This window comes from Stomoxys calcitrans, chromosome 2 (assembly GCF_963082655.1).
Source record: "Stomoxys calcitrans chromosome 2, idStoCalc2.1, whole genome shotgun sequence".
Taxonomy (NCBI): Eukaryota; Metazoa; Arthropoda; class Insecta; order Diptera; family Muscidae; genus Stomoxys; species Stomoxys calcitrans.
In genome coordinates this window covers 13007455-13035238 of record NC_081553.1, presented here as the reverse complement: position 1 = coordinate 13035238, position 27784 = coordinate 13007455, and the positions used below count along the sequence as shown (strand labels likewise).

Below are 27784 nucleotides of genomic sequence, written 5' to 3'. Positions count from 1 at the left end.
AAATCGAAGGTCATGGGTTAATGGGCTAAACAGACTACGAGCAGGCTTTTTAATAGGGGAATAAAACTAACTGGGAACTGGGACCTATACACGGAGTATCTAAACAAGTACAAAAGCGAGGAAAATTCTATCAAGACGGCCTCTTGGGTCTGTTTTTACAAGTCTCTAAAGATAGTGAATGAGTTCTATCGGTTCAACAGATTGCTCTCCAAGGTTCCGAAAACAATTGGAATCATTCAAAGAGATGAGAGAACCTGAACGAAATCTAACTCTGAGGCGCTGGAGCTACTGGTTAATATGCACTTCTCTGCGTGTTCAGACGGTGGCTAATTTAACCCGGATGGTATCGATGTCCCCCTGACACCAAGTCACCTGGCCCATGTAGCGCAGTGGTTAGCATTATCGCTTATGACCCTGAACGCCTGGCTTGGAATCCTTTCGAGGACATTAAAATCATCAAATTATCCTAATGATGGCAACGTTTGTTAGGTACCATGTGGCTTGCCGTTCGGATTCGGCCATAAAAACTAGGCCCCTTATCATTCAGCTGAAACTAGATTAGGACAGCACTCATTGATACGTGAGAACAACAATTTTGCTTTGTATCTACCAACTTGGCGGCGGGATGTTAGGGTGATTTTTATCCCAAAACCGTTGAAAATGAGAGACCGGTTATAACGCCAAAAAAAACATTTTTGAGCTTTATGACCTACCTTGATGTGGTTCTAATAGCGAATATTTTGATAGGCCAAAAAATAGGACAGAACTCTCTTTTGGGCGTTATGATCGTTCTTTACCCAAAGACTACAGGCAAACAGTCCCTCGTCCTTCATTTTGAAGTAAATGGAGAAACTAATTTACTTGTGTATTAGGGATTGTCTCGACCCTTCACTGAAGTGCGGCTATCATCATGCGTACACTAAGGGCCGATCGGTTTACAGTGCCCTTCCGTTCTAGAGGGGGATAGTGTTTCCGCGTGGCGTCATCCTATATGCTACGCGACTGATTAAAAACTAGAGGAGTCCTTATTTGTAAATGGCTTCTACGTCGTTTTTGGGACGAGACCCTCTGTATACACGAATGGGTCTAAATTGTATGGGGGCACTGGAATCTTTAATAAATTTTTTGGAATCTTACAGGATTCTCGACGGGTACAGCGTCTATCAGGCAGAAATTTTCGCGATTCTGAAGACACTGGAGACGATGTTGATGTAGGAGTGGACAGGCAGGCGACGATAAAGGTTCTGCCGGCGAGCTGTGGTAGGTCGAAACTGGTTAAAAGTTGCAAAGAGCTTCTTCGAACCATGGGAAAAAATGTGAGGCTTCGCTGGCTACCGGGCCATCAAGTTGTTGCGAAAAACGATGTGGCAGAAGAAATGGCCAGTAGTGGATCTCTGATGGCCGCATATTTTGCTACGGAATTAGTAGGCCTTCCACTGTGCGAACTTTTTGGTACAGTGGACGCTTTCTACGATGATCGCGCGAATAAGCCGTGGGCTGGTGTTGTAGGGTATAAAAGAACCTGTGGCCAAGGATTTCGCGAAACAGGACTGGAGCTTTGAAAGCATGGACACAGGATAATGAATGAACACCACCGTGCCTGGATACCTTCCAGGCACTCAGTCGTCTTGTCATTTTGGAGTTCTATAGAGGCCAGTATTGGCTGACTTTGTACTCTCACCGGTGAGAGTTTCTATACCTACCGCCGAAGTATATATGTTCTTAATAATCGTAATATTCTAAAAAGATTTAGCCATTACCGTCTGTTTGTTGAGATCACGCCACAGCCTTTAAAAATGAAGCTGACACTTTGCACTGTTTTTATACCCGCAACCGTAGGATAGGGGGTATATTCATTTAGTTATTCTGTTTGCAACACATCAAAATATCAATTTCCGACTCTACAAAGTATATATATTTCGGATTGTCGTAAAATTCTAGAACAATTTAACGACGTCTGTGTGTCTGCCTTATTTATTACCCGATTTCGCTGAAATTTGAAACAGTGAGTAGGTTAAGTCGACCTAAATATGGTTCTGATTGGACTATATTTAGATATAGCTTCAATATAGACCGATCTGCCGATAAAGGGTCTGATGGCCATAAAATCTTTATTTTGTAACCGATTTCGCTAAAATTTGAAACTGACTATTTTCAGCCTCCTAAATATGGTTCTTAACGGACTAAAACATATAAGTTTATGTTTATCTGTTTTTCTACCTTCTTCCAGGGCGAACACAATGGACCTAAGGTCTCCGAATGGAGCGCCTAGTTACCTAGATTGCTCAACGCGTGCCCTCCAAACTTACCTAACCTTACTCAACTTAAATGACCTTTGAAAAGCTAAATATATTTTCCCGAATAAATTAAACTATTCAACTTTACTTGACGTGTGCTTAACACTCTCAAAAAACAATAAAACCTACGCAAATACGTTCGATGCTCATTTTACTTCTTTCGGCCTATTCCCCAATAATTACATTAAGTGACTTATTGCCATGTGCTTGTGTCCTCAAGCAATCACTTCCATTGAATTATCAGTGTTGTTGCCAATAGCATGGAGGATACACCGGCTATTGTATACCCAAACGATTTCGCGCATTTAAAAAATACAAATTTTCAACATCCACCAGGTCTATTGAGGTTTGGATCTCAGCCGTCGGCCATGTCTAAACAAAAAATAATTCTTCAAAGTCTACTGAAATTGTGTGACAGCGGCTTCCATGGGGCCAATCACGCCATCGATTCGAAAAACCGTTTAGCGCTGCGTGTATTTTGGCTATTAATTGTCTTTGGAGCTTTGGTCGGTTGTATTTTCATGTATTGGAAGTTAACAGGACGACACCAGGAGAAAATACTTGTGACAGTGGTAGAGTCATCACAGAAACCAATTCATAATATAGCATTCCCTGCCGTTGCCGTTTGTCCCTTCAATCACATAAATTGGATGCGTCACAAATCGGCTGAGGAAAAATTTCTTCCGCAAAATTCTACCGAGGAGATCATTAAAATTTTCCATGACTTATTGGTCGCAATGGAACGCTTGACATTCACCACACTCAATGACATAGAATTGTTGCTGCGCAATCCAAATATTCCCAAGTCTATACAGAATATCGTCCTCTATGATTTGGCCCTTTTTATGGCATTTCGATGTAATGAAATTTTCGTTTGGTGTATTTATGATGAGACTCATTTGGATTGCTGCAAAGTATTTATCACCGAACGCACTGAAAGGGGTATATGTTTGGTATTCAATTCGCTGATATCGGATGAGTCTAAGATAAAACAGGTACAGTCGAATTTCTCTATAACAAACTTCCCTATAACGAATTGTTCTCTTTAACGAATACATATTTAACACACAACTTTTTTCAGCCATTTTCACCTATTTTAACCTCTGTATATTGAAGCTTTTCTGTAATGAATTAACGAATTGTTTTTAAAGCGCAAGTTGAAATTCCTACACAAAGTAATCTCTCTATACCGAATTATTTGGCAAACCATTTTTATACCCTACACCACTACTGTGGTACATGGTATTATAACTTAGCGAAAAACTAGTCAAAAATCTACCGGGTGAGAATGGGTAGAGAGTTAACGAAATTATGTGCACTATTTTAAGGCCGTAATTCGTCCCGGCGCCTCTGTGGAGACCACTAAAACTGGTAACCTTGGCATTTCGAACAAATCTTCAAAAATTGCTCCAAAAATGTCCGCTGGAGATCTGCAATATCTCTTCTGACCTCGGAGATTTTCGACTTTTAATTTTTGCTGAGACAGACTTCCTAAACATTTTTTTTTTGCTCCCAAACAATATGTGGGGCATAGCTCAATTACTGAAGAATAATGATTGTAAAATCATGTTTGTCCGAAAATAGTATTTGGGTACTTTAGTAAAAAAATTCGCTTGGTTTTTATTTTTTGTTTTTTAATGACAATTTTATCAAGAGCAAATAAGAGCGTGCTAAGTTCGTCCGGGACGAATCTTATATATACCCTCCACCATTGATCGCATTTGTCGAGTTCCATGCGCGGTATCTCTTTTTAGACAAACATAGAATATTGAATAAGAACTGTTATGCTATTGGAGCTATATCAATTTATAGTCCGATTCGGAAAATAAATGGATGCTGAACATTGTAGAAGTCATTGTGTGATATTTCAGTTCATTCGGATTAGAATTGCGCCTTGTAGGGGCTCAAGAAGCAAAATCGGGAGAAATGGAAAGCGGGTTTATATGGAAGAAGCCCTTGTACAAAATGTCAGCCAAATCGGATGAGAATTGCGACCTCTAGGGGTTCAAGGAGTCAAGATCCCAGATCGGTTTATATGGCAGCTATATCAGGTTCTATACCGATTTAGAGGCTCAAGAAGTCAAGACCCAAGATCAGTTTATATGGCAGCTATAACAAAACATTGACCGATTTAAACCATACTTAGCGTAGTTGTTGAAAGTGATAACAAAACACAACGTGCAAAATTTCAATAATATCGCATAAGAAGTGCGCCCTCTAGAGGCTCAAGAAATCAAGACCCAAGATCGGTTTATAAGGCAGCTATATCAAAACATGGACCGATTTGGCCCATTTATGGGCCTAAGACCCCAAATCGAAGGATCGATCTATATGGCAGCCATAACCAAATCTGGACCGATTTGGGCCAAATTGACAAAGGATGTCGAAGGGCCTAACACAACTCATTGTCAAAAATTTCAGCAAAATCGGTTAATAAATGTGGCTTTTATGGGCCTAAGACCCTAAATCGGAGGATCGGTCTATAGGCAGCTATATTCGAATCTGAACCGATCTGGCCTAAATTGACGAAGGATGTTGAAGTGCCTTACACAACTCATTGTCCCAAATTTCAGCAAAATCGGATAATATGTGTAGCTTTTATGGGCCTTTGACCCTAAATCGGCGGATCGGTCTATTTGGGGGTTATATCAAGATAAAGTCCGATATAGCCCATCTTCGAACTAAACCCGCGGACAAAAAAAGAATCTGTGCAAAGTTTCAGCTCAATGTCGTGATCTCAACAGACGGACAGACGAGCGGACGGATGGACATGGCTAGATCGTATTAGCTTTTTACGACTATCAAGAATGCATATATACTTTATAGGGTCGGAATGGATATTTATATGTGTTGCAAACGGAAAGACCAACAGGTGCTAATGTTTTAATTAACCGATTTGTTATAGCCACCACCGCAGCATGGGAGTATACAAACCTAGTCATTCTGTTTGTAAAACCTCGAAATATTGATCAAGATCACATAAAGTGCATAATACTTTGATCGTCTCGACATTCTGAGTCGAACTAGCCATGTCCGTACATCAGTAGGTCGAAATGACGATAGCGGTCGAACGCGTAAGGCTAGCCAATTGATATTTTGCACAGATACCAACTATTGACGTAGGTCGTTGGGGATTGCAAATGGGCCATAACGGTTCAGATTAGGATATGACTCCCATATTAGCCGATCTTCTGATTTGACTTCTTGGGTCATGTGACTAAAATTTTACTATAAGTGTTCTGTTATGACTGTGCCAAGTAAAGTCAGAATCGGTCCATTATCTGAAATAGCTCCCATATAAACCGATCGCCCAATTTGTCTTCTTGAGGCCCTGGAAACCACAATTTTTGTCCGTTTGGCTGAAATTTTTCTTGTGGTGTTCATTTACGATTTCCAACAACTGTGTCAAAATCGGTCCAAATCATTCTATAACCTGATATAGTTCCCACATAAATCGGTCTCGCGATTATCATTTAAAACCGCATAACTGTAATACCATTTGAGTGAAAAATCCTACTTAAGTGAAACTTGATGAAAAGTACCATTCATTTTTGGTGTTATTCAATGCAATGGAATTCGCTTAAGTGAAATATCCCATTACTAAAAATTGCGCTTAACTAAAAACATTTGAACATCCTAAATTTAGTTTTTGTATGAAAAGGAAATTACATAAGTGAAAAAGTTATTTCTATGGAAAACTATTGGAATTGAAAAAATTCGCGTCGCCAACAAAATTTGCAAATACTTATCTTGTCATCTTGCCAATTGACCTCTCTGACATTTAAAGGGCGTTATTTTTTTACAACTCAAGTTATTTAATAAATAATTATTACGGTGAAGTGAAAGGTGGCCTCCACTCACACCTTATTGCATAACTGAAAATAAATTGAACTTATCCGAAGTACGCCTAACTAAAACTTACGGATAAGTGAAACAAGATGGGCGCATTTTTAATGTGTCACTTATCCGTTTTCGACGGTATACACTTTATGGGGTCCCAGATCAATATTTCGAAAGATGGAATGACTAGATTAGTATACCCCCAAGGGCCCTCATCCTATGGTGGTGGGTGTAGTTTTAATTCTAAGTATAAACTACTACGATTTACACCAAACCTAACTTTACTAAAGTTTTGTATGAGTACCTAAAAATATTTCCCTGAATGAACTAACTAATGAAATTCTTTTTATGGAAGTTTGAAAATTTTCTTGATGTCTGCTTGCTAGACTCAATTAACAATTAACCCACGCAAAGTCTGTTACACACTTTACTAATAGATTTGTGGCCAGGAACTTGTGCCCTCAAACTATCGCTTCAATTGAGTTATTAGTGTTGTGGCCAATAGCATGTAAGCTACAATGGCTGTTAATGCTCAAACGACTTCGCGTATTGAAAAAGGAGTTCATTATACAGAACTAAGCAAATAAGAATTCTTCAAGGTCAGCTGAAGTTTTGTGGCAGCTGTCTTCATGGAAGGCCACGGTAGCGCAGGGATTACCATGTCCGCTTGAGACGCTGAAAGCCTGTGTTCGAATCCTGGGGAGACGAGCAGAAAAATGTTTAATTTTTTTTTTTTTTTTTGTCGTGGGAAAATTTTAATGTTTATTCTTAAAGGTGCTAATCATGCTATCGATTCGAAAAATCCTATAGCGATGAGTCCATTTTTGTTTGGAAATACTTGTGAATGCTCGATTCATCACAGAAATTTTGCAACAAATGGTCCATATTTGCCTTTCGAAATGAGTCAAATTAGCGTTTAAAATTTTGCTTAATACCTTCGTACTTGTGACTGTGCTCGATTCATCACAGAAATTTTGCAACAAATTGTCCATATTTGCCTTACGAAATGAGTCAAATAAGCATTTAAAATTTTGCTTAATACCTTCGCTTTATGAAAATGGAAAGAATTGGTAATGTTTTCGTGGCAAAAGTTTGCGAAGAGTTGAGGATCATGCAAATCGATTCAGTTGGTAAATATTTGTAGCCCCTAGAAGTTGGAAAAGAAGAAAGTAGTCAACTTAGACACCCTGTATCTTTTTATATATAAAAATCAATTTGTGTTTGTTTGTTTGTGTGTTCCTTATAGAATCAGAAACGGCTGAACGGATTTTCTTGAAATTTTCACTGATGGTGTATAATGATTCCGTAGTGAAGATAGGGTACTACATTTTTTGATATCGAAAGGGAGAGCGGACTGTCCCCCTTACCCTAATTTTTAGAAACGCCAAATCTTGGAGATGGGTTGTGCTATTTAAGAGAAATTTTGTGTGTTCCCTTATAGTGACCTACAAACAAAAATTTTGTATCCAAATTTCGGATGGGGTACCTAGAGGGACTGCCCCACCCCAAAAACCTACCAAATATATATATTCACCAATCACAGCAATATGGGACTCAAATGAAAGGTATTTAAGGTTAGAAAACGTATCTATACCAAATGTCGGACCAAGTGTTTTGGGGGACCACCCCAACCCCCAAAACCCCCTAAATCCGACATATTTACCGACCATGGCAATATGGGACTCAAATGAAAGGTATGTGAAAGTAAAATACGAATCTGATTTGGGACAAAGTTTCTGGGGGTCCACCCCTTCCCCAAAACACCCTCCAAACAGGACTTATGTACTGATCATGGCAATATGGGACTTAAATAAAAGGTATTTGAGTGCAGAATACGAATATGAATTCCAAATGTGGAATCACAGGTTTGAGGGCCCGGCCATCCCCGAGAACGTCCCCCAAAGAAGACAAATTTACGACCATAGCAATAAGGGGCTCAAGTGAAAGGTTTTTGGAAGTAAAGCGCGAATCTGATATCAATGTTCCGGAAAAGTGTTTATGGGGCGCCGCCCCTTCGCCGAAACACCCCACAAAGAGAAAAAAATTGTACCAATCATGGCAATATGTGGCTTAAATGAAAGGTATTTGAGATAAGAAAACAATTTGATAACCAATTTTGGGGCCAAGTCTTGGAGTGACGCCTCATCCCATGAACTCCCCTTAAACCAATGACAATATGGGGTTTAAATAATTGGTATGGTATATTAGAGTAGAGCACGATGCTGATATTTTTTTCAGAACTAAGTGTCTGGGGGACAATCTCACCTCCGAAAAATCCGCTAAATCGGACATACGTATTTACCGATCATGGCAATATGGGAGTCAAATTGAAGGCATTTGGGAGTAGAGCACGAAATTCATACACCCTTTCAAGACCACCCCCTAATCCCTCCATCCACCACCCTGGGGGCCTTCCCACTCCCAAAATCCCCATAAGAATATCGGTCTCAAATAAAGTCTTTTAAGAATGGAGTACATTTATCTTCCAAACTTTGATGACTCTAAAACCGCCGAGCGAATTCAGAGACCAATAACGATCATAAGTGATTCAGATAAAGGCATTTATATTGTTATACTGTTAGTCAAGCCATATACATATACTATTTTCGTAGCATGGTATTTGATTATAAAATTAATATTCGAAGGAAAATTTTTTTCCATATAAAGTAAAAGAAGGCGCAGTGGAGCGGGCCCGGTTCGGCTAGTTAAATATATAGATCACAACGCCATTTTCCTTAAAGTCTATGTCCTCCTCTTCAAACGGTTAAACTTTTGTTCCGCTCAAATCAAAGATTTGTTATACCGAAGAAATTTTAGAAAGTCCGATGTGACTAAGTTCATGGGTTTGCAAAAATCCGCGGACCACCCAGGGCCTTGAAATTTTGAACAACTTAGCTATAATTTCTTTAGCCTTAAGCTCGACTCTTTTTTTCGAGCGTTGATAGAGGTGTCAAAAGATTTGTTCTCAGAATTTACCTTCATACATACCATGTTCAAGTTTGCAATTTTTCTGCAACTTAAAGAATGATTACCAAATCTTTTAAATTTATCATTGCAAGGAAATATGTTTAATTTCCATTTCTTTCATTCTTTTCAACTCCTTTTACTTCCTCTAGCTAAGTGATAATTATTATCCTTGGAGAGCCAGAACGGGAGGCGAAGGATCTGGATTATCATTCAAATTGCGCTATAATAAAGCATTTGTTAGACCAGGAAGCACGCTTCCATTCTCATTCAGTGTAAGTGTTAATTCAACAAGCGGAGGAGGAGTAAGTGGAGGAATTCCTTACGTTTGTCTTATTCTCCCTTAGATTTTGATAAAAGAAGCCGATGAATGGAGTTATTCTCCTTTTAACATTTTAAAACCAAATTCCCGCAATACCATTATGGTGACGCCCATATTTACGGAAACTTCAGCAAATACTCGACACATTGACCCTCAAAAGCGAAAGTGTATGTTTTCGGTAAGTAGTTGCTAGTATTCAATAATGTGAGCTATTACAAAACAAAAAATCTTGTTTACCTTTTAAGGATGAAACATCATTGATATATGATCGTATAGAAGGTTTACCCTTTAACCGATTAAATTGCCTGGTCCAATGTGAGCAGAAATTTGTGATGAAATATTGCAATTGTACGCTGTCAATGTTTTTTCCTGGAATGTGTAAGATTTTTTTGAATTTCTGTTATAGAGTACCTTTAATATTTATTTTTGAATAGCTGAATCCCATAAGAAGGAGTGTACAGTATCAGACCTGAAGTGCCTATACGAACATAGAGGTGAGAAAATGTGTAGTAGTTATAAAATTATAGGACATCTGCTTATAACAAACACTGTCTTTTGATAGTCGGTAGTTTATTATCCCGCTACTCAGCAGTAGATATTTTTGCTGTTATATACAATTGTTTGCAGTTTTTGCACAACACTTTTACTGGTTGAAAGTTTGTCCCAGCCACCAAACCCCTTAAATTGACAAGTAAGGAAGTCGCAACAATGTAGGTGTCAAGTGAAAAGTCCATACGTGTAGCATTCGAATCTGACATCCAAAATGGAGCCTAGTGTCTGTTGGCCCATTGAAATAATATGGGTAACAAATAGGAGGTGCTTGGGAATAGAGTACAATCCTCGTTGTTGTTGTTATAGCAGTTTATTGTGTTCTATATTTCGTCTGCTTGATTCTATTGAGTGTCAAGACCCAGGAACTCTGCGACTGAACTGGGATGCGTCCACAGGGATCTGGGTCTGAGGCGAGTGGGTCTGGCCGGGCTGTTTAACTGCCCGTGACGTGTATCGCGCGGTCCCTGGTTACAATCGGCACATACATCTTGCACGTCGGCACCAATCCTTGCTCTATGGGAGTTGAGGCGGCTGCATCTGCCGGATCGTAATTGAGCCAGAACTACTCTGGTTTGCGGCGAGAGGTCGATTTCTTCTGGTGCAATGGAAGGCGGTCGTTCTCCAAGGACTACATTCACCCGGTAGGCATTTACCGCATCTGCTACCGTGTCTGCATGAATGTTGTTTAGACCTGCTTCATATGCCGCTTGATCTAGAGGTTTTCTCTTGAAGCGCTGAACCTCACGCTCTAGATCATGTAGATCTACCTTAAGGATTCTGGGCGGTGGATATCTATCCACAAGATGATGATTTGGATGGTCTCTGCAATAACAGCCCAAAAGGTATTCCTTAGATAGCATGTAGTTATGTCTTTGCACTGGTAGGATCTTTGCTCCTGATGGAGGTGGTCCACATGAGAGCTGAGGACACAGCCCGTCGCAGTTCGGAGAGCGGCATTCTGGCAGATCTGAATATTATTCCACTGCGTGTCACAAAGTTGACGAGACCACACTGGCGGTGCATAACCACAGACCACAGACAGGCCAATTGCTTTGTACGTGGTCAACAAGGTTTCTTTGTCTGCACCCCAAGTGGTGCCAGCAAGTGAATTGAGGTCCTTGTTTCTACTTTTGACTTTATCGCAGATTACTGAGGCATGTGGGCAGAATGTCAAATGTGAGGCCAAGTATTTTGGGACATCACAGTCAGCTCAGTATTCACCTCACGCGTATTTGTAGTGAACAATGTGGCTGAAGATTTGGTGGCGGATATCTTTCTTGCAGCGAAATATGAGACAATTTCGTTGGGGTAGACGTTTAACCTATCGCAGATGTCATCAATGGGTGGGGGGCCTGATGCCATGATCGTACAATCGTCCGTATTTAATACGATCTCTATGCCGTCTGGTGGGGGTGGAATGGAGGATAGGCAGAGATTAAACAATCCTCGTATGTAAGTTCTGGTCCGTGTCCATTCGTGTTTGAAGCAAATAATGAAATCCGCACAATCTTTATCCATGAGGTTTTAGATAGTGGTATTTTTTGTCCGGTTTTTACACCCACCACCCTAGGATGGGGGTATACTAAGCTAGGCATTCCGTTTATAACACCTTGAAATATTGACCAAGGACCCCATAAAGTATTTATATTCTTGATCGTCCCGACATTCTGAGTTGAAATAGCCACGTCCTTCCGTCCATCTGTCGAAATCACGATAGCGGTCGAACGCGTAAAGCTAGCCGCTATCGCGGTATAATCGAGGCGACGATAGGAAACCTAGAAATAGGAGAAGAGGTTTCCAATCGGATACTTGAGATGAACCTTTAAGTCGAGTGCGAGGCAATGTTGCCATCGGTACAGTCTTGGATTGACGGAACCCTAGTATTGCCATGTGGAAGATCATGTTACACGGTTGGATCAAAGCTAGAGGACACAGTGGGCCTGGGGGTTTACATTGAGAATCCAGGGACTGAGATCTGTTTTAGACTGCCTGACCATAATACGGTCCTGCAGGCGAGGATCCGGACGATCACGGATTGCGTGAGGTGGTGTGGTACTAACGCGAGGACGTCGAGTGTGAACAACTTTACCGACAATAAAATCGCCATAAGGGTAATATTAAACACGACGGTAAGGCCACGGACAGTCTTGCGGTGCAAGAAGGAGATTAACGCCTTCTCTGAGGATGGCAAAATCCGTATCGTTTGGGGGCCGGGCCATAACTGAGTAAGAGGAAATGAAAGGGCAGACGATTTGACTGTGAAGGCCAGAGGATTGCCGTCAATAAACTTGGTTAACCCGAAGCCTTTCGGGTCGACGCTGTCCGAGATAAGGGAGTGGGCGACGAATGCGCATGGAACATTGTGGAACAGCAAATAGGTCGGCAGGACGGCGAAAATCCTATGGAGGGATCCAGATCGTGAGAAGACGAGGCTATTACTGAAAGGAAGCAAGATGGAGGCCAGTATAGCTATTGGTATCATAACGGGACACATAGGACAACAAGCTCACTTATGTATAATCGGTGCGGCAAGTGATAGCATGTGTAGGGCATGCGGGGAAGATGATGTCACGTTGGAGCATTTCCTTTGTTATTGCCCGGCTTTCGCAACCAACAGATACTTAGGTGGAGACACAATATCAGACATGAACCAACATAGGCGAGTGGTATTGAAAACAATTAAGGATTTTGTAAGTAGCACGGAATTCCTAACTTAAAATTTTCTTTTTAGAGGTTACTTTAATGTTTTTAGAGCGCACAACAAGCCGATTACTGACTTAGGTGTATGTCCATTGTGGCATGGGGCGGATTAACATCTGCACCCTCTTTTTAACCTAGCCTAAGTCGTTGGCTATATCGAACTCTCTCATGATATAGCCCCCATATAGACCGATCCGCCGATTTTGCTGAAATTTTTGATAGTGAGTTGTGTTAGGCCCTTCATCATCCTTCGTTAATTTGGCCCAGATGGGTTCAGATTTGGATATAGCTGCCATATAGATCGATCCTCCGATTTAGGGTCTTAGGCCCATAAAAGCCACATTTATTATCCGATTTTGCTGAAATTTTTGACAGTGATTTGTGTTAAGCCCTTCGACATCTTTCTTCAATTTGGCCTTGACCGGTTCAGATTTAGAAACAGCTGCCATATAGACCGGTTTCTCGATTTAAGGTTTTTGGCCCATAAAAGACGCATTTTTTGTCCGATGTCGCCGAAAATTTGGGACAGTGAGTTAAGTTAAGCCCCTTGACATACTTCTGCAATATGGCACAGATCGGTCCAGATTTGCATATAGCTAAAAGGCCCGTTTATAATCCGATTTCACTGAAATTTAACATAATGACTCATGTTAGCCTTTTCGCCACTCGTATATGTCGTATATGGTTCAGATCGGTTTATTTTTAGATATAGCTACTGGTCTTATTAGTATTTGATCCAAATCGGAACATATTTCGATATAACTGCAATGGGACATAAGGTATGCAAATTTCACCGGATTTTGATGAAAGGTGGTTTACATATATACCCGAGGTGGTGGGTATCCAAAGTTCGGCCCGGCCGAACTTAACGCCTTTTTACTTGTTTTTATTAATACATAGCAAGTCGGAGACCACCGTAGAGCAGAGGTTAACATGTCTGCCTATGACGCTGAAGGTCTGGATTCAAATCCTGGCATGAACATCAGAAACAAAAATGTTCTGTGATGGTTACCCCTAACAAATGCTATAACTGGTGGTTTTGCTAAGCGACACGCCGTTCGGACACGGCATAATAAATTGAACCCCATATCATTGAACTAAAATTTGAACAGGACTGCATATGAGAGAAGTATCCCCTGTTCCTTTGTGGAATGTTCATGGGAAATTTGGTAGTAGTATTATATATTGCAAAATCCTCAATTATTGCTTAGAAGTTTAAACATTTTGTATGGTTTCATTCAACAGATTAAAATTTTTAGTTTAATATCAGCAGACAGTGTTTGCTAATATCAGCAGACTCATTTTTCTGGGTTTAGTCGATTTTTTCTAACAGTTGCTTGTTTCTGTTTACCATTTTCCATTTAGACATCTTCAATTACATCAAAGGACCGCTACAGGATGAGTTCATCAACGACACTAGCCGTGGCATGGTTTGCAATTGCGTTCATAACTGTGTATCACTGATTTTTCTGCTTTCAATAAATTCACAACATCTACAAAGGTAGTCCAAGCTCCTTAATTCTTTGAAATATTTATAAAATTATTTTTCTTTAATTGTTCAAATTATGTTATACAGCGCCAATAACATAGTTCCCGAAATTGATCTTGACGTTCACTTTGTAAAAAATACCATGACTAAATATGCATCCCGCTTACAGTATACCAATATGGACTTGGCAGCAAATTTCGGAGGAATTTTAGGCTTATGCTTGGGAGCATCAGTGTTAAGTGTGGCTGAAGTTGTATACGCTGCAATTAGGACTCTGTTTGCTTTGCTTATCTTTAAATGGAACAAAAGGCGTAGGCAACGACGGGTACATAAAGTTAAAATTTACATAAATAATGCACCTTAAAATTAGATGTGTACACTTTTGTGAAATTAAGATCACCTATAATATAACCTAAAAGATGATATATAGGTAGTTAGCAAACCTGTGAACATTAAAAATGCTTGGAAATCATTTGCTCAATTGTAAGCACTTTAGAAATAAAAAATTGGATAATAAATGCACATTTTATGGGTCCAAGACCTTAAACGAGAGACCGGTCTGTATGGTCCGATTTGGATTACATTTAGAAAGAATGTCGGGAGTTCTTAAGAATCTGTCAGCAGTCGTGCTAAGAAGATTATGTTCTGCGCTTAGCCGCAGAATGTTTGAATTTCCCATAGCACTCGTTAAAGTGCTACGATAAAATGTATCGAGACACATCTTATTGGGATGGCAAAATCGGTCCAAACTTTATTTTCATTTCCCCAATTATTTATACTTAATTTTACATATTTATAATGGATTCTTTTGGAGAAAGCATTGGATCCACTCTTCCTCAGGACACTGAAAAACTTGCGGTGTGAACGATTCCTCCTTACATGCTTCACTAGGTTCTGCTGTCGCGTCACCTTTTGAGTTTCGTTCTTCCCCGCTGGCGCACACCAAGAGTACAAACCAACCGGATGACCCTACAGGTGTGAGTTGCTTACACATTAACATAGTATACCACAGCGTCATATGTGCGTGCGGTAAATAGCCGAACTGCCCCTTAACAAAATACGCCACAGAGCTGCTTACGGTCAGTAGCTACGTTAAGAAACAAAAGGAAGTAAAAGCTTGGTTAATTCGGCCGGGCCGAATCTTGGGAACCCACCATCATGAATTGTACTAAACATTTGTATAAACTAAATTAAGTTGAAATGCATAATTTTAGCTATATCCAAATCTGAACCGATATAACCCATTTGCAATCGGCAACGACATACATCAATTGTAAGTATCTGTGCAAAATATCAAGCGGCTATCTTTACGCGTTCAACCGCTATCGTGATTTCGACAGATGGACGGATATACATGGGTAGATCGACTTAGAATTTCAACCCGATCAAGAATATATGTACTTTTTGGGGCCTTAGATCAGTACTTCGAGGTGTTACAAACAGAATGACTAGATTAGTATCCCCCCATCCTATGATGACGGGTATACAAATTAGAATTCCTATTATTCCTTCCATATCACACTGCACAATCTGTGGAATTTTAAAGAAAATCTGTTCAGCATGTGATGCCTATGCGGAACAAGCTGACAAAGTCACTGACACATTTGAATTTTTATTTCGATAAGGAATAAAGAACAGCACACCATACCATAGCATACAATAATATCATACCAAGACATTTCAACCCATTCTATATATATTGAATGCTTCCAATGTAATATTATTATACCCACCACAATAGAATGCGGTGTATCCGTTCCTAACACATCGATTTATTGATCTGCGACCGCATAGAGTTTATGTATTCTTGATCTTCTGGACGCTTTGAGTCGATCTAGAGATGTCCGTCCGACCTTACTTACGTCCGTCCGTCAAAATCATGATCGAACGCATAAAGCTAGCCGCTTGAAATTTGGCAGTGATGCATCTTATTGATGTTGGTCGTTGGGGATTGCAAATCGTTCATATCGGATCAGATTTGGATATAGCTCCCAAATAAACAGATCTCCCGATTTGCTTCTTGATTTTTGTCCAATTTGCTATAATTTTAAACGCAGTGTTCTGTTGTGATTTGCTGCAACTGTGCCAAATAAGGTCCAAATCAGTCTATAACCCGATATAACTTCCACATAAACCGATCTGCTGATTTGACTTCTTGAGTCCATAAAAACACCAACTTTTGTCCGATTTGGTTGAAAGTTTGCATGCGGTGTTCTTTTACGACTTCCAACAACTGCGCCAAGTACGGTCTAAATCAGTCTATAACCTGATATATTCGGTTCCTAGAAGCTTTCATTTTTGCATTGTTTGGCAGAAATTTGTAACGTAGAGTAGAATTATGCCTTTCATTAAATTTTTTTTTTTTTTGAGTTCATTTGCACAGCATCCATAGTGGTGGAATTCAAGGATTCGGCCCGGCCGAACTTAGAACGTTATTACTTACTTATTTGCACATTAATATAGTATACCTCAGCGTCATTGTATGCGTGCGGTAAATAGCAGAACTATTTCTAAACAAAATACGCCACAGAACTGCTTACGGTCAGTAGCTACATTAAGAGAAAAAAAAAAAAACAAACAAAAGCGTGCTTAGTTCGGCCGTGCCGAATCTTGGAAACCGGCCACCATGGGTCTGCTAAAAATTTAGTTTAGTTTGTATAACTAAATTTAGTTAACAGGCATAATTTTATTCTACATACCAAACTCTGTCAAACCAGCAACACCGAACAAGGAAAATCGAGATACCGGTTTATATGGGAGCTATACCAGGTTATAGACCGATTTGGACCGTATTTTTTACAATTGTTGCAAATCACTACGTTCAAAATTTCAGCCAAATCGGACAAAAATCAAGAAATCAAATTGGGTTATCGGTTTATATAGGAGCTTTATCCAAATCTGAACCGATATAACCCATTTGCCTATTTACCCAACGATCTACATCAATAGTCAGTATCTGTGCAAAATTCGTTCGACCGCTATCGTGATTTCGACAGTTGGGTACATAGGTAGATTGGCTCAGAATGCTCCCATATAAACCGTTCTCCCGATTTTAATTCTTAAGCCCGGGGTGTTCTGTCATAACTTCCAACAACTGTGCCAAGTACGGTCCGAATTGGTCTATAATCTGATATAGCTCCCATATAAACCGAGCTGCCGCTTTGAATTCTTGAGCTCTTACTCTTGAGCCAAAATTTTTGTCAGATTTGGCAGAAATTTTGCAGATAGCGTTCTGTTATGACTTTCAACAACTGGGTCAAGTTCGCTTCGAATCGGTCTATGACCTAATATAGCTCAAATAAAACCCGATCTCCCGATTTGACATCTTTAGCCCTTACAATCCGCAACTTTTGGCCGATTTGGTTGAAATTTTGCATGCGATGTTCCTTTATGACGTCCTACAACTGTCCGAAGTACGGTCCGAATAGGTCTTTAAAATGATGTAGCTCCTATGTAAACCGATCTTCCGATTTGACTTCTTGAGTCCTTACAAGCCGCAATTTTTTCCGATTTGGCTGAAATTGTGCATGCGGTGCTGTGTTACGACTTCCAATAACTGTGCCAAATAAGGTCCAAATCAGTCTATAACCTGATATAGCGCCATGTAAACCGGTCTCTCGATCATCCTTATTCGGTTCCTTGAGCTTTAATGTTTGCTGGTTTGACAGAAGTTCGGTACGTAGAATAAAATTATGCCCTTGAACAAAATTTATTTTGTATAAATTTTTAGCAGAATCCATGGTGGTGGATTCCTAGATTCGGCCCTGCCGAACTTAGCCCGCTTTTACTTGTTACTTGTTTACACATTAACATAGCATAACGCAGCGCCTTTAAATGCGGTAAAAAGCAGAACTACCTCTAAACTAAAGGCGCCACAGAACTGCTTGCGGTCATTAGCTACGCTAAGAAACAAAAAAAAACTAACAGAGATGTAAGAGTATGATAACTTGTGTTGTTTTTTACAATAACTATTTTATACAAATATATATGTGAGTTTCCAGTAGAGCTGTCAAATTATCGATAATTGCAACATTCGATAGTTTTGATAATAACTATCGATAGTATCGATACTATATCATTTATATTTCAAACGAAAATGAGAAGTAAAAATCAGAAGATCGATGTAAATATAAACAATATCTATGCAGAGACCAAATAAAACCAAAGTTAATAAAGTCAGAAGTCATGATTGAAATCATTTTACAAAATGTTAGTCTAATTGGATGAAAATTGAGCCCTCTATAGGCACAATGTATCTTAAAGGATACATTCAGTGTCGGATGGTTTATTATTGTTTAGTTTTGCAAAAAACTTAACTTTTACGATAGTATCCATCGGATATCAATCGTTATTCAGCCAAAAAATTAAATATCGATGGTATCGATAGTGCCATCAATATTTTGCCAGCTCTAGTTTCTAGATAGATTACGAACATCTACATTTCTCAATATTTTGCATCGACTCTATCTTAAAGACATATTTGGACAAATGGGAATCGGGATTAGCTTGTTTACAGGCCAATTAATAGTAAAGTAAATATATCGTTAATCGTTGCCAAATTGTCAGAAGAACCAGACATATCCGTCTGCAGCCATCAATGCTCCCAAGAATGATCCAAATGAATTTATAGCCTCATATACCTGCAAAAAAAAAAACGGATCTATGAGATCCTAGAAGTCGCAATGTTTATAGATTAAGCTGAAAAATTGCATATAGTGACTTTAAACAATCGTGCCAAGTAATGTCCAAATCGGTATTCGCTGCAAATAAAGTCAGTACTTAAAGATTTAAACGAAAAAGATTGTTTTAAAATTTCCGGAACACATTTATTTCACATTAACATTTTTTTACAATTAAAGATTTCCTTGGTTACATTTGTCATTGAGTGTTCAAATTGAGGGGGGCTTTAAAAACGACAGACTATGATGTTTAAGACTAAATAATTGGCATTTGTAGTAGTAGATTTACATCATTTCTAATGATACGTTACATTGAAGACTTTTGAGGAGAAAATGCTACACTAATTAATAAATAGATACATTGTACAAGACAAACAACATTTGAAAATATCTCTAAATGTTCTACAACTAGTTAACATGATTTTTTTATAATTTTATTTATATTGGAAATATTATTTTCTTGTTTTTTGTTGTAATTTTTTTCTCTACAAAAAGTTGTAAGTGTTCTTAGTTTTTTATTTTGTTTTCGCTTTGATAATACATGGTATGGAAGTATTTCGTTAACATTTGGTGGATAAGAAAAAGACAAACATGGTTCAATAATTCACTATTGTTGCTACTATTTAAGTTTTTAGGAAGTTTAGATAATTCAGTCTTTTGATTTTACACGACGACGAACGCTGTTATTGCGACTCTGTATCGATTTGGGTGATGTTTTGCCAGATTTCTTTTTGCTAAGTTCAGTGGCAGTACTCAATGCAATGGCAAACTGGGCCAAATAGTAGGTGATCATGATCCATAGCTAAAAGAACATAAAATAGTTATTGGTTATATGTAATTGAAGCAAAGTTTTCATTATGACCTGAAATTTTAAACTCTTTTTTAACACCAGAAGAGCCAAACGTTTCAAAATGACTGTTTGAGATATTATACTTTCCAAGTTCTATACATTTCTTTTAATTGTAAAATTAATTTTTATGTATTTTGTAGATATTAAACCAAAAATTTTAAAAAGTTTTTCATCAGCCAAATCGGATAAGAATTGCGCCCTCTAGTGGCTCAAAAAGTTAAGACCCCAGATAGGTTTATACGACATCTATATCAGATTATGGACCGATTTAAACCATACTCAGCACAGTTGTTGGATGTCATAATAAAACACCTCTTGCAAAATTTCAGCCAAATCGAATAGGAATTGCGCCCTCTAGAGGGTCAAGAAGTCAAGACCCCAGATCGGTTTATATGACAGCTATATCAGGTTATGGACCGATTTAAAAAACACTTATCACAGTTATTGGAAATGACAACAAAACACTTCATGCTAAATTTCAGCCAAATCGGATGAGAACTGCTCCATCTAGTGGCTCAAGAAGTCAAGATCCAAGATCGGTTTATATGGCATATCAAAACATGGACCGATATGGCCCATTTACAATCCCAACCGACTCTAATAAGAAGTATTCGTGCAAAATTTTAAGAGGCTAGATTTACTCCTTCGAAAGTTGGCGTGCTTTCGACAGACAGACGGACGGTAGGATATGGCTAGATCGACTTAAAATATCATGACGATCAAGAATATATATACTTTATGGGGTCTCAGGGGAATATTTCGAGGAGTTACAAACAGAATGACGAAATTAGTATACCCCCATCCTATGGTGGAGAGTATAAATATGTGCATGTGCTATTTTGAAAAGTGATTTTCATATGTTACTTTCATTTATATCACATGATATGTACAACTCAAAATGTGGTAAATTTGACATATCATAAGACAACTACATGCCGTGTAATAGAGCCTTAAGTCAAAACTACTGTACATGGTCAACTTACCCTGGCATATGGTATTTTCAGTAAAAACATATCGATGGCAATCATGCTGTCCGACAAAACAAACAAAATGCTGCCTATAGCACAGAATATAAACAACGAGCTTTTCTGATCCACGGCACGGGCCAAAGAACGCCAGCACATGGTTAAAAGCAAACAACCATAAATGGGAAGACCGGCAATTAATACACCTTCCAGTCTATTAAAGACCAAGCCAACAGCTAAAAAGAGGGAAAAAGTAAAATTTTGTACATCTTTCCATAAGATAAATTCCATCAATTGATCTCACCTATGGCTCCTAGTACATAAAATGGCAAGCCAAGTTTCCATTTCAATGGCTTAAAGCCAAATGCTGATATGTAAAATATTTGTGCCACCCCAAAGGATCCCATGCCATGGGGAAACATGTCAATGTTGAGCAAAATGTCACCTCCACAGGAGAATATCAGACCGATGAGTATGAGCTGGGAGTACCTGTATCTGCAAGACGAATTACCATGTAAGAATTAAAAATCGAAGGTAAAATTATTTTTGTTTTGTTTAATTCTTACTCTTTGCTGAGGCCAAAACCCTTCATAACCACAAAAAACATTAGACTCACAATTGGTGCACATTTTAGAATTGTGGTGTATAGCTCGCCTTGTGGATTTCTGACAAATGCAAAATACAGCACTACAAAATTCAAGAAGGGAGCCAAATTAAGACTCTGGCTTTTACACTGAAAAGAAAAGAAAAAACATATGCTGTTAAAGAAGTCTTAAAATACACATACAAATTTTTATACCCACCACCATAGGATGGGGGTATACTAATCTATTTGTCATTCTATTTGAAACTTCTTGCAATATTGATATGAGACCCTATTCCTGATAGTCTTGTCGATCCGCTGTCCGTTAGATTTTATCATGCTACAGCCTACGAAAACTGTGATATTGAGCTGAAATTTGGTACTAATCGGAAATCGGACCATTGGTATAAACCCACTACCATAGAATGGGAAGTTGTTATTGTTAAAGCAGTGTGTTGTACACTGAGTCGGCAGCCCTTGCCGATGAAAGACTTCATCGGATCAATCCGGTACGTACAACCGGCTATCATGGGATTGAGAATGGGGAATATACTTACCTAGTCATTCCGTTTACAGCACCTTGAAATATGTATCTGATATATTTATCTGCTTCATGATCGTCTTGATATGCCAATTCGATCTAGCCATGTCAGTCCGTTTATCGGAAATGTCGATAGTGGTTGAACTATTGTATAAAAGATATCCCTTTTACATTTTGCACAGATACTTCTTATTGATGTAGGTCGTTGCACTGATAAAAATAATTTCGAAAAAACAACTTTTGTCGAAAAAGAAACTGCGTGTTAATATTAACGACCCAAAGTAAAAACTTGTTGTTCAAAGGCGCTTTTTGCAAGCCAACATACAACAACAATGTATTCATATGCAAGACATAAAACCATTTAACCAATCACCACCACATGTGCTTTGGTGCAAAGCTTCGGTGGGTGGTTTTATTTTCTTTGTTCTGGCTCGCGTTGCTTGTCTGTCTCTTTTACTGAGCTTTGCTCTCTGGTTTTTTCTCTGTCATTCTCCCTACTATTTTTATTAATTTTGCCGCCGCATGATTTGAACTCATGGATCAAATGTTTGGCAGTCTTGCATGCCTCCTCTAGCCTACCGACATCATTTTATTCATGATGAAATAACTAAATATTAAACAAGTAAAAATCGACTTCAATATAAACCGATCACGGCCCCTAAAAGCTTAATTTTTTTTTTGCAGAAGTGGCTGTTCTTCAACGAATTTAATGGATCTGTGATCGGTTTATATTGAAGCTATATTGGAATATAAGTCGATATGATACATATATATGGATTATAAGTACCACGGATGTTGGAAGTTATGAAAAATAACTTCGTTCCAAATTTTAGCCAAATTGGGTATTGAATGCGCCTTCTTGGGGCCGATGAAGTCAAGTCTAAGGACCATTTTATATGGGAAATATATCAAAATCTAAACAAATATGACCCGTTTGCAATCCCCACTTAGAAAATAATAACTCTAAGAAAAAACCAACTGAAAAATTTGTATGCGAATCTTTTAATTCTCAACGCATTTTAGCATTGAATTAAAGGCTTTATTTGTTTAAGTAGGTTTGTAAAGACTTGACAGACATTTAAATTTTGTGGATTTCAAACAAATTCTTTTGTGTAATTTTTGGTAGAATCCATGGTGGTGGGTTCCCCAGATTTAGTCCGGCCGAACTTTCACGTTACTTTTTCACTCACTATTTGTCTTGATCTCTTAAAGGCTTAATTTTCTAATGAGATTGTTAATGGGCCAAATAGGTCCATGTTTTGATATACATAGCTGCCATTTAAATCGATCTACCGATTTGACTTCTTGAGCCTCTAGAGGGCTCAGATTTTGCAAGAGGTATTTTGTGATGGCTTCGAACAAACGTGCTTTGTTTGATCCAAATCGATCAATCGCCTGATATAGCTTCCATATAAACCGATTTACCCATTTGACTTCTTGAGCCTCTAAAGGGCGCAATTGTTATCCGATTTGGCTGAAATGTTGCTTGCAGGGTTTTGTTATGACTTGAAACAATTAAGTTAAGTCGAAATCGGTTGATAACCTGATGTAGCACCTATATAAACCAATCTCCAAATTGACTTCTTGAGCCTCTTGCAAATTGCAAATTTTACCCATAAACATTCCACTAAGCAACGTCTTAAATATCAATGAGTGCAGTCCGATTCAAGTTTAAGCTCAATGATAAGGGGCCTCATTTTTATAGCCGAGTCCGAACGACGTGCCGCAGTGCGACACCTCTTAGGAGAGAAGTTTTACACGGCATAGTAACTCACAAATTTTGCCAGAAATTGGAGGGGAAAACCATCGTTGAAAATTTTTTTCTGATGGTCTCGCCAGGATTCGAACCCAGGCGTTCAGTGTCATAGGCGGACATGCTAACCTCTGCGCTACGGTGGCCTATTGAGCCTCTTAAGGGCGTAAATTTTATACGACTTGCACGTACCATATATAAACCTCTCTCTTTCTCTCTCTCGATTTTAATTCTTGAGCCTTTAGAGGGCACAGTGGCATCTACTATGGTCTTCAAGACCCAAACCAAGAATAGCCTGAATCAGATTTGACCTTGATATTTGTAGCTCCAGGAGCATAGCAATGTAAACCATTATCCTTTTTATACCCACCATTCCGTTTGCAAGACATCGAAATATCGATTTCCGACCCTATAAAGTATATATATATATATATATATATATATATATATATATATATATATATATATATATATATATATATATATATATATATATATATATATATATATATATATATATATATATATATATATATATATATATATATATATATATATATATTTAATCGTCATAAGATCTAGGACGATCTAGCCATATCCGTCCGTCTGTCTGTTGAAATCACGCTACAGTCTTTAAAAATAGAGACATTGAGCTGAAACTATGCACAGATTCTTGTTTTCTCCATAGGCAGGTTAAGTTCAAAGATGGGCCATATCGGACTATAAATTGATATAGGCTCTATATAGACCGATCTGTCGATTTAAGATTTTAAAGCCATTATTATTATAAAAGCCACATTTATTATCCGATTTTGAAATTTGGGCCAGTAAGTTGTATTAGGCCCTTCGACATCCTTCTTTAATTTGCCCTAGACCGGTCCAGATTTGGATATAGCTGTCATATAGACCGATCTGCCGATTTAAGGTCTTAGGCCTATAAAAGCCACATTTATTATCTGATTTTGTTGAAATTTGGGACAGTGAGTTGTGTTAGGCCCTTCGGCATCTTTTTTCAATTTGGACCGGATCGATCCAGATTTGGTTACAGCTGCAATATAGACCAATCGCTCGATTTAAGGTGTTGGGCCCATAAAAGGCGCATTTATTGTCTGTTTTTGCCAACATTTGGGATAGTGAGTTGTGTTAAGCTCTTCAACATTTTTTTTTAGCAATTTGGCTCAGATCGGTTCAGATTTGGTTATAGCTGCCATATAGACCGATCTCTCAATTTAAGGTCTTGGGTCTATAAAAGGCGCCCTTATTGTCCGATTTCGCCGAAATTTGGGACACTGAGTTCTATTAGACCCTTCGATATTATTCTTCAATTTGGCCCAGATCGGTTCAGATTTGGATATAGCTGCCAAATTTTCCGATTTTACGATTTAAGGTTTTGGGCCCATAAAAGGAGCATTTATAATCTGATTTCACTGAAATTTGCCACAGTAACTTATGTTAGGCTTTTCGATATCCGTGTCGTATATGGTTTTGATCGGTTTGTATTTGGATATAGCTGCCAAAAACACCAAGATTTTGTTCTACAAAATTGAACAATGACTTGTACAGACACAGACCACTCAATGTGCATGCTGAATTTGGTCCAAATCGGACCATATTTCGAAATGGCTGGCCGAACTTAACGCCTTTTTACTTGTTTCCATATAAAGAGATACATGGCAAAGGACTTGACAAATGCGGTCTGTGGTGGAGGGTAACAAAGACTCGGTCCTTGGTAACTTAACACACTTTTGTGTTCATTTCTCTCTCGAGATGAGCTTAATGATTGAGAATTTTGTACAATGGATAAATGAAAGCCACAAATACACAACACCAACCATGATTTGACGAGTTTTACTTGTTACTTGTTAATATCGCCTTTGTATATACGCATCGATGTTACTATTTTGATATTTTATGCCTTATTTTTATATTTAGCTAAGAATTGAACAAATTACTATTTTCATCTTCCCAACTCTGTACACCATCTATATAAAACAATATCTCTTTAGCTTAATTACCAATCTAAATATAATTAAACTAATATCACAACTGTTGCATATAGAACCCACCAAAATATTAACATAACACGTCGATGACATTATGACTTTGATAATGAAATCGATTGGATAAGGCAACTGTGAGACAAACAGCTAAGATAACCACTATCGAAGGGTAGCAAATCCAAATCCAATATTATGCCAACCAATACTGACTATAAACATTTTGTTGCGATAAGATTTAAAAGAACAAACACTGCGACAATGATTATAAGGTTATCGATGATATTTTTAGAACTATATACTTCAAAAATTTTACTGACTATAATAGCCAAACTTGGGCTTATAATTGAAAAGTTTTCAAATTTTAAACTAGGGTTAAATATAGCCTAGACCCATATTATTTTTCCGAATATCCTAGGCTCTCTCGGATAATTTCCAAATTTCGGAGCAAGTACAACAACGAAATAAAGAAAATTGTTACCAATTATTTTGTGTTTTCTTTGTTAGGTTAGCTTCTTTTTAGACCGCCATCATGGATAATCAAAGTAATTTAAAAGTATTTTCTTCATTCAAATATGGCAAATTTAGAATCTAATTGATTTATGTCAAATTTTTAATAGAAATTGTGTTTGGTTTGGCCAACAAAAAAATAAAATTAAATTTTACGCAAAAAGTTTTTTCTTATAAAACAAACTTATTGTAATTCACTTTTTTGTCATAAATAAGCTTTCTCATCTCCTTATCCTTAACGGTGAAAGCTTTGCTTATCGAAAACTGTGTGTGATATTGGCGCTGTTTTCCAATCACGCACAGAGTAGACACAACATCGACAGCCCCACACAGACACAGACAAGGTCAAGGACATGAAAATACATATCCGCAGACAAAGAAGCAACAAAACCTCCAAAATAAAGGAAACAAGGCAAAGGAGGCGCGTAATGAATAAAGTAAGTAACAACACACTTCAGCTAACAAACACACACACCCAAACAAACATTTGAGCATTAAGTACCTATAGCAATAATTGAATGGATAAATGAGTGATTGGCGGATGTGAGTAAAAGTTAAACCGGAAGTTAAGGTTTCTTTGGTTTGCGATTTAGATTTTACGAAATATCCCCAAGACATGCAATGGTCCGGACATACTGCTAAAGATTCGCTTGGCATAAAGAAAATCATTTTAAATGCAAATGTAAGGGGAGAGGTAAAGCAGACTTTAAATACAACCAATGAAGCGGAGATAGGTAGAGAAAATTTCTTCGGATGTCTATACCTCTGCATGGAGCGGACTGTAAGGACTTACGAGATGAATTAAATCCGTCATGGCGATAGAAATTAATGGCCAAGTTTTTGCAAAGCTGCGGCCACGTACGATTCAACTGCGAGTTGCGTGCCGTTTTGTTGATGTTTTTTTTTCGTGCCGTCGTCAATGTTTTTATTATTGTTTGCTTTGTTTTTGTGCTCGAACGACGATGTTCCCGTTCGATGTATTCCAAAGATACAATTCACTATTCAAGTGACTGACCCCACTCGCACACACACACACACACGTACTGACGCACACACGTTAAGCCTTTATGCGATAAATGCCGAAACGTGTCAACCGTGCGAACCGTTTCGTTAAATTGACTGCCACCAACTGAATATCCACAGAGTCTTAATAAGTATTGAATGCGAGAGCATTCTCCCTAGTGGTTCATTATTTTGCCCTCTGCCCATTACCGGCAAGCGAGAGAGCTTAACAGCGAAGTAGTTGTGCAAGTACATCGATTGTTTGTTTTTGCCTCAATGCAAATTGTTTTTGTAAACACAAATAACCCACCCACCCCCAAGCACAGAGAAAGTTTGGAATTTGTTTATCAGTAACGAATTTTGTATGCACTGTTTCGTCAAGCTCTCCGAGTGCAAGTGTTGGCAATTAGAGAGAGCGATTTTATAACAAGTAGAGCTTTTAATGTTAATAGGGGTGTGCAACAACTTAAAACCATGTAAACAATCAACAGGTTGTAGCTTTTACATAATTGACTCGAACTCATTGGATTGAAATTAAGAACGATGACGAATTTCAAGTCCCCTATAATGTGATATTGTTAATCAAAATATTGGATAAAAAGGGTGATTTTTTAGCTATTATATTTTTCATGTTTTGTTTCACGTTCATAAACTTCAATTTGGGCTATAATTTAACCATGAATCGTCTTTCAAACGAACAACGCTTGCAAATAATTAAATTTTATTATCAAAATGCGCGT

General features: G+C 38.3%; 2 protein-coding genes across 3 annotated transcripts; one reads left to right on the top strand and one right to left on the bottom strand.

The window, feature by feature from the left end:
* Window positions 1–2557: 2557 nt before the first annotated feature.
* Window positions 2558–14528, top strand: LOC106080564 (pickpocket protein 19-like). Its single transcript, XM_059363867.1, has 7 exons — window positions 2558–3292; window positions 9254–9376; window positions 9449–9601; window positions 9669–9801; window positions 9858–9917; window positions 14041–14176; window positions 14252–14528. Exons 1-7 carry the CDS (start codon window positions 2558–2560, stop codon window positions 14526–14528), a joined length of 1617 nt encoding a protein of 538 aa, XP_059219850.1.
* A 4437-nt stretch (window positions 14529–18965) lies between these two features.
* On the bottom strand, window positions 18966–27167 carry LOC106080580 (lysoplasmalogenase-like protein TMEM86A). Of its 2 annotated transcripts, none has more exons than XM_013241998.2 (5): window positions 26806–27167; window positions 21225–21391; window positions 20963–21153; window positions 20677–20894; window positions 18966–19645 (listed from the first exon to the last, which is right to left on the bottom strand). In XM_013241998.2, the coding sequence occupies exons 1-5, from the start codon at window positions 26854–26856 to the stop codon at window positions 19493–19495; spliced, it is 780 nt and encodes a 259-aa protein (XP_013097452.1). In that variant the 5' UTR covers window positions 26857–27167; the 3' UTR covers window positions 18966–19492. The 2 variants fall into 2 exon arrangements, with proteins under 2 accessions (XP_013097452.1, XP_013097453.1); XM_013241999.2 differs by having other exon boundaries at window positions 26836–27167.
* Between the last annotated feature and the right edge of the window lie 617 nt (window positions 27168–27784).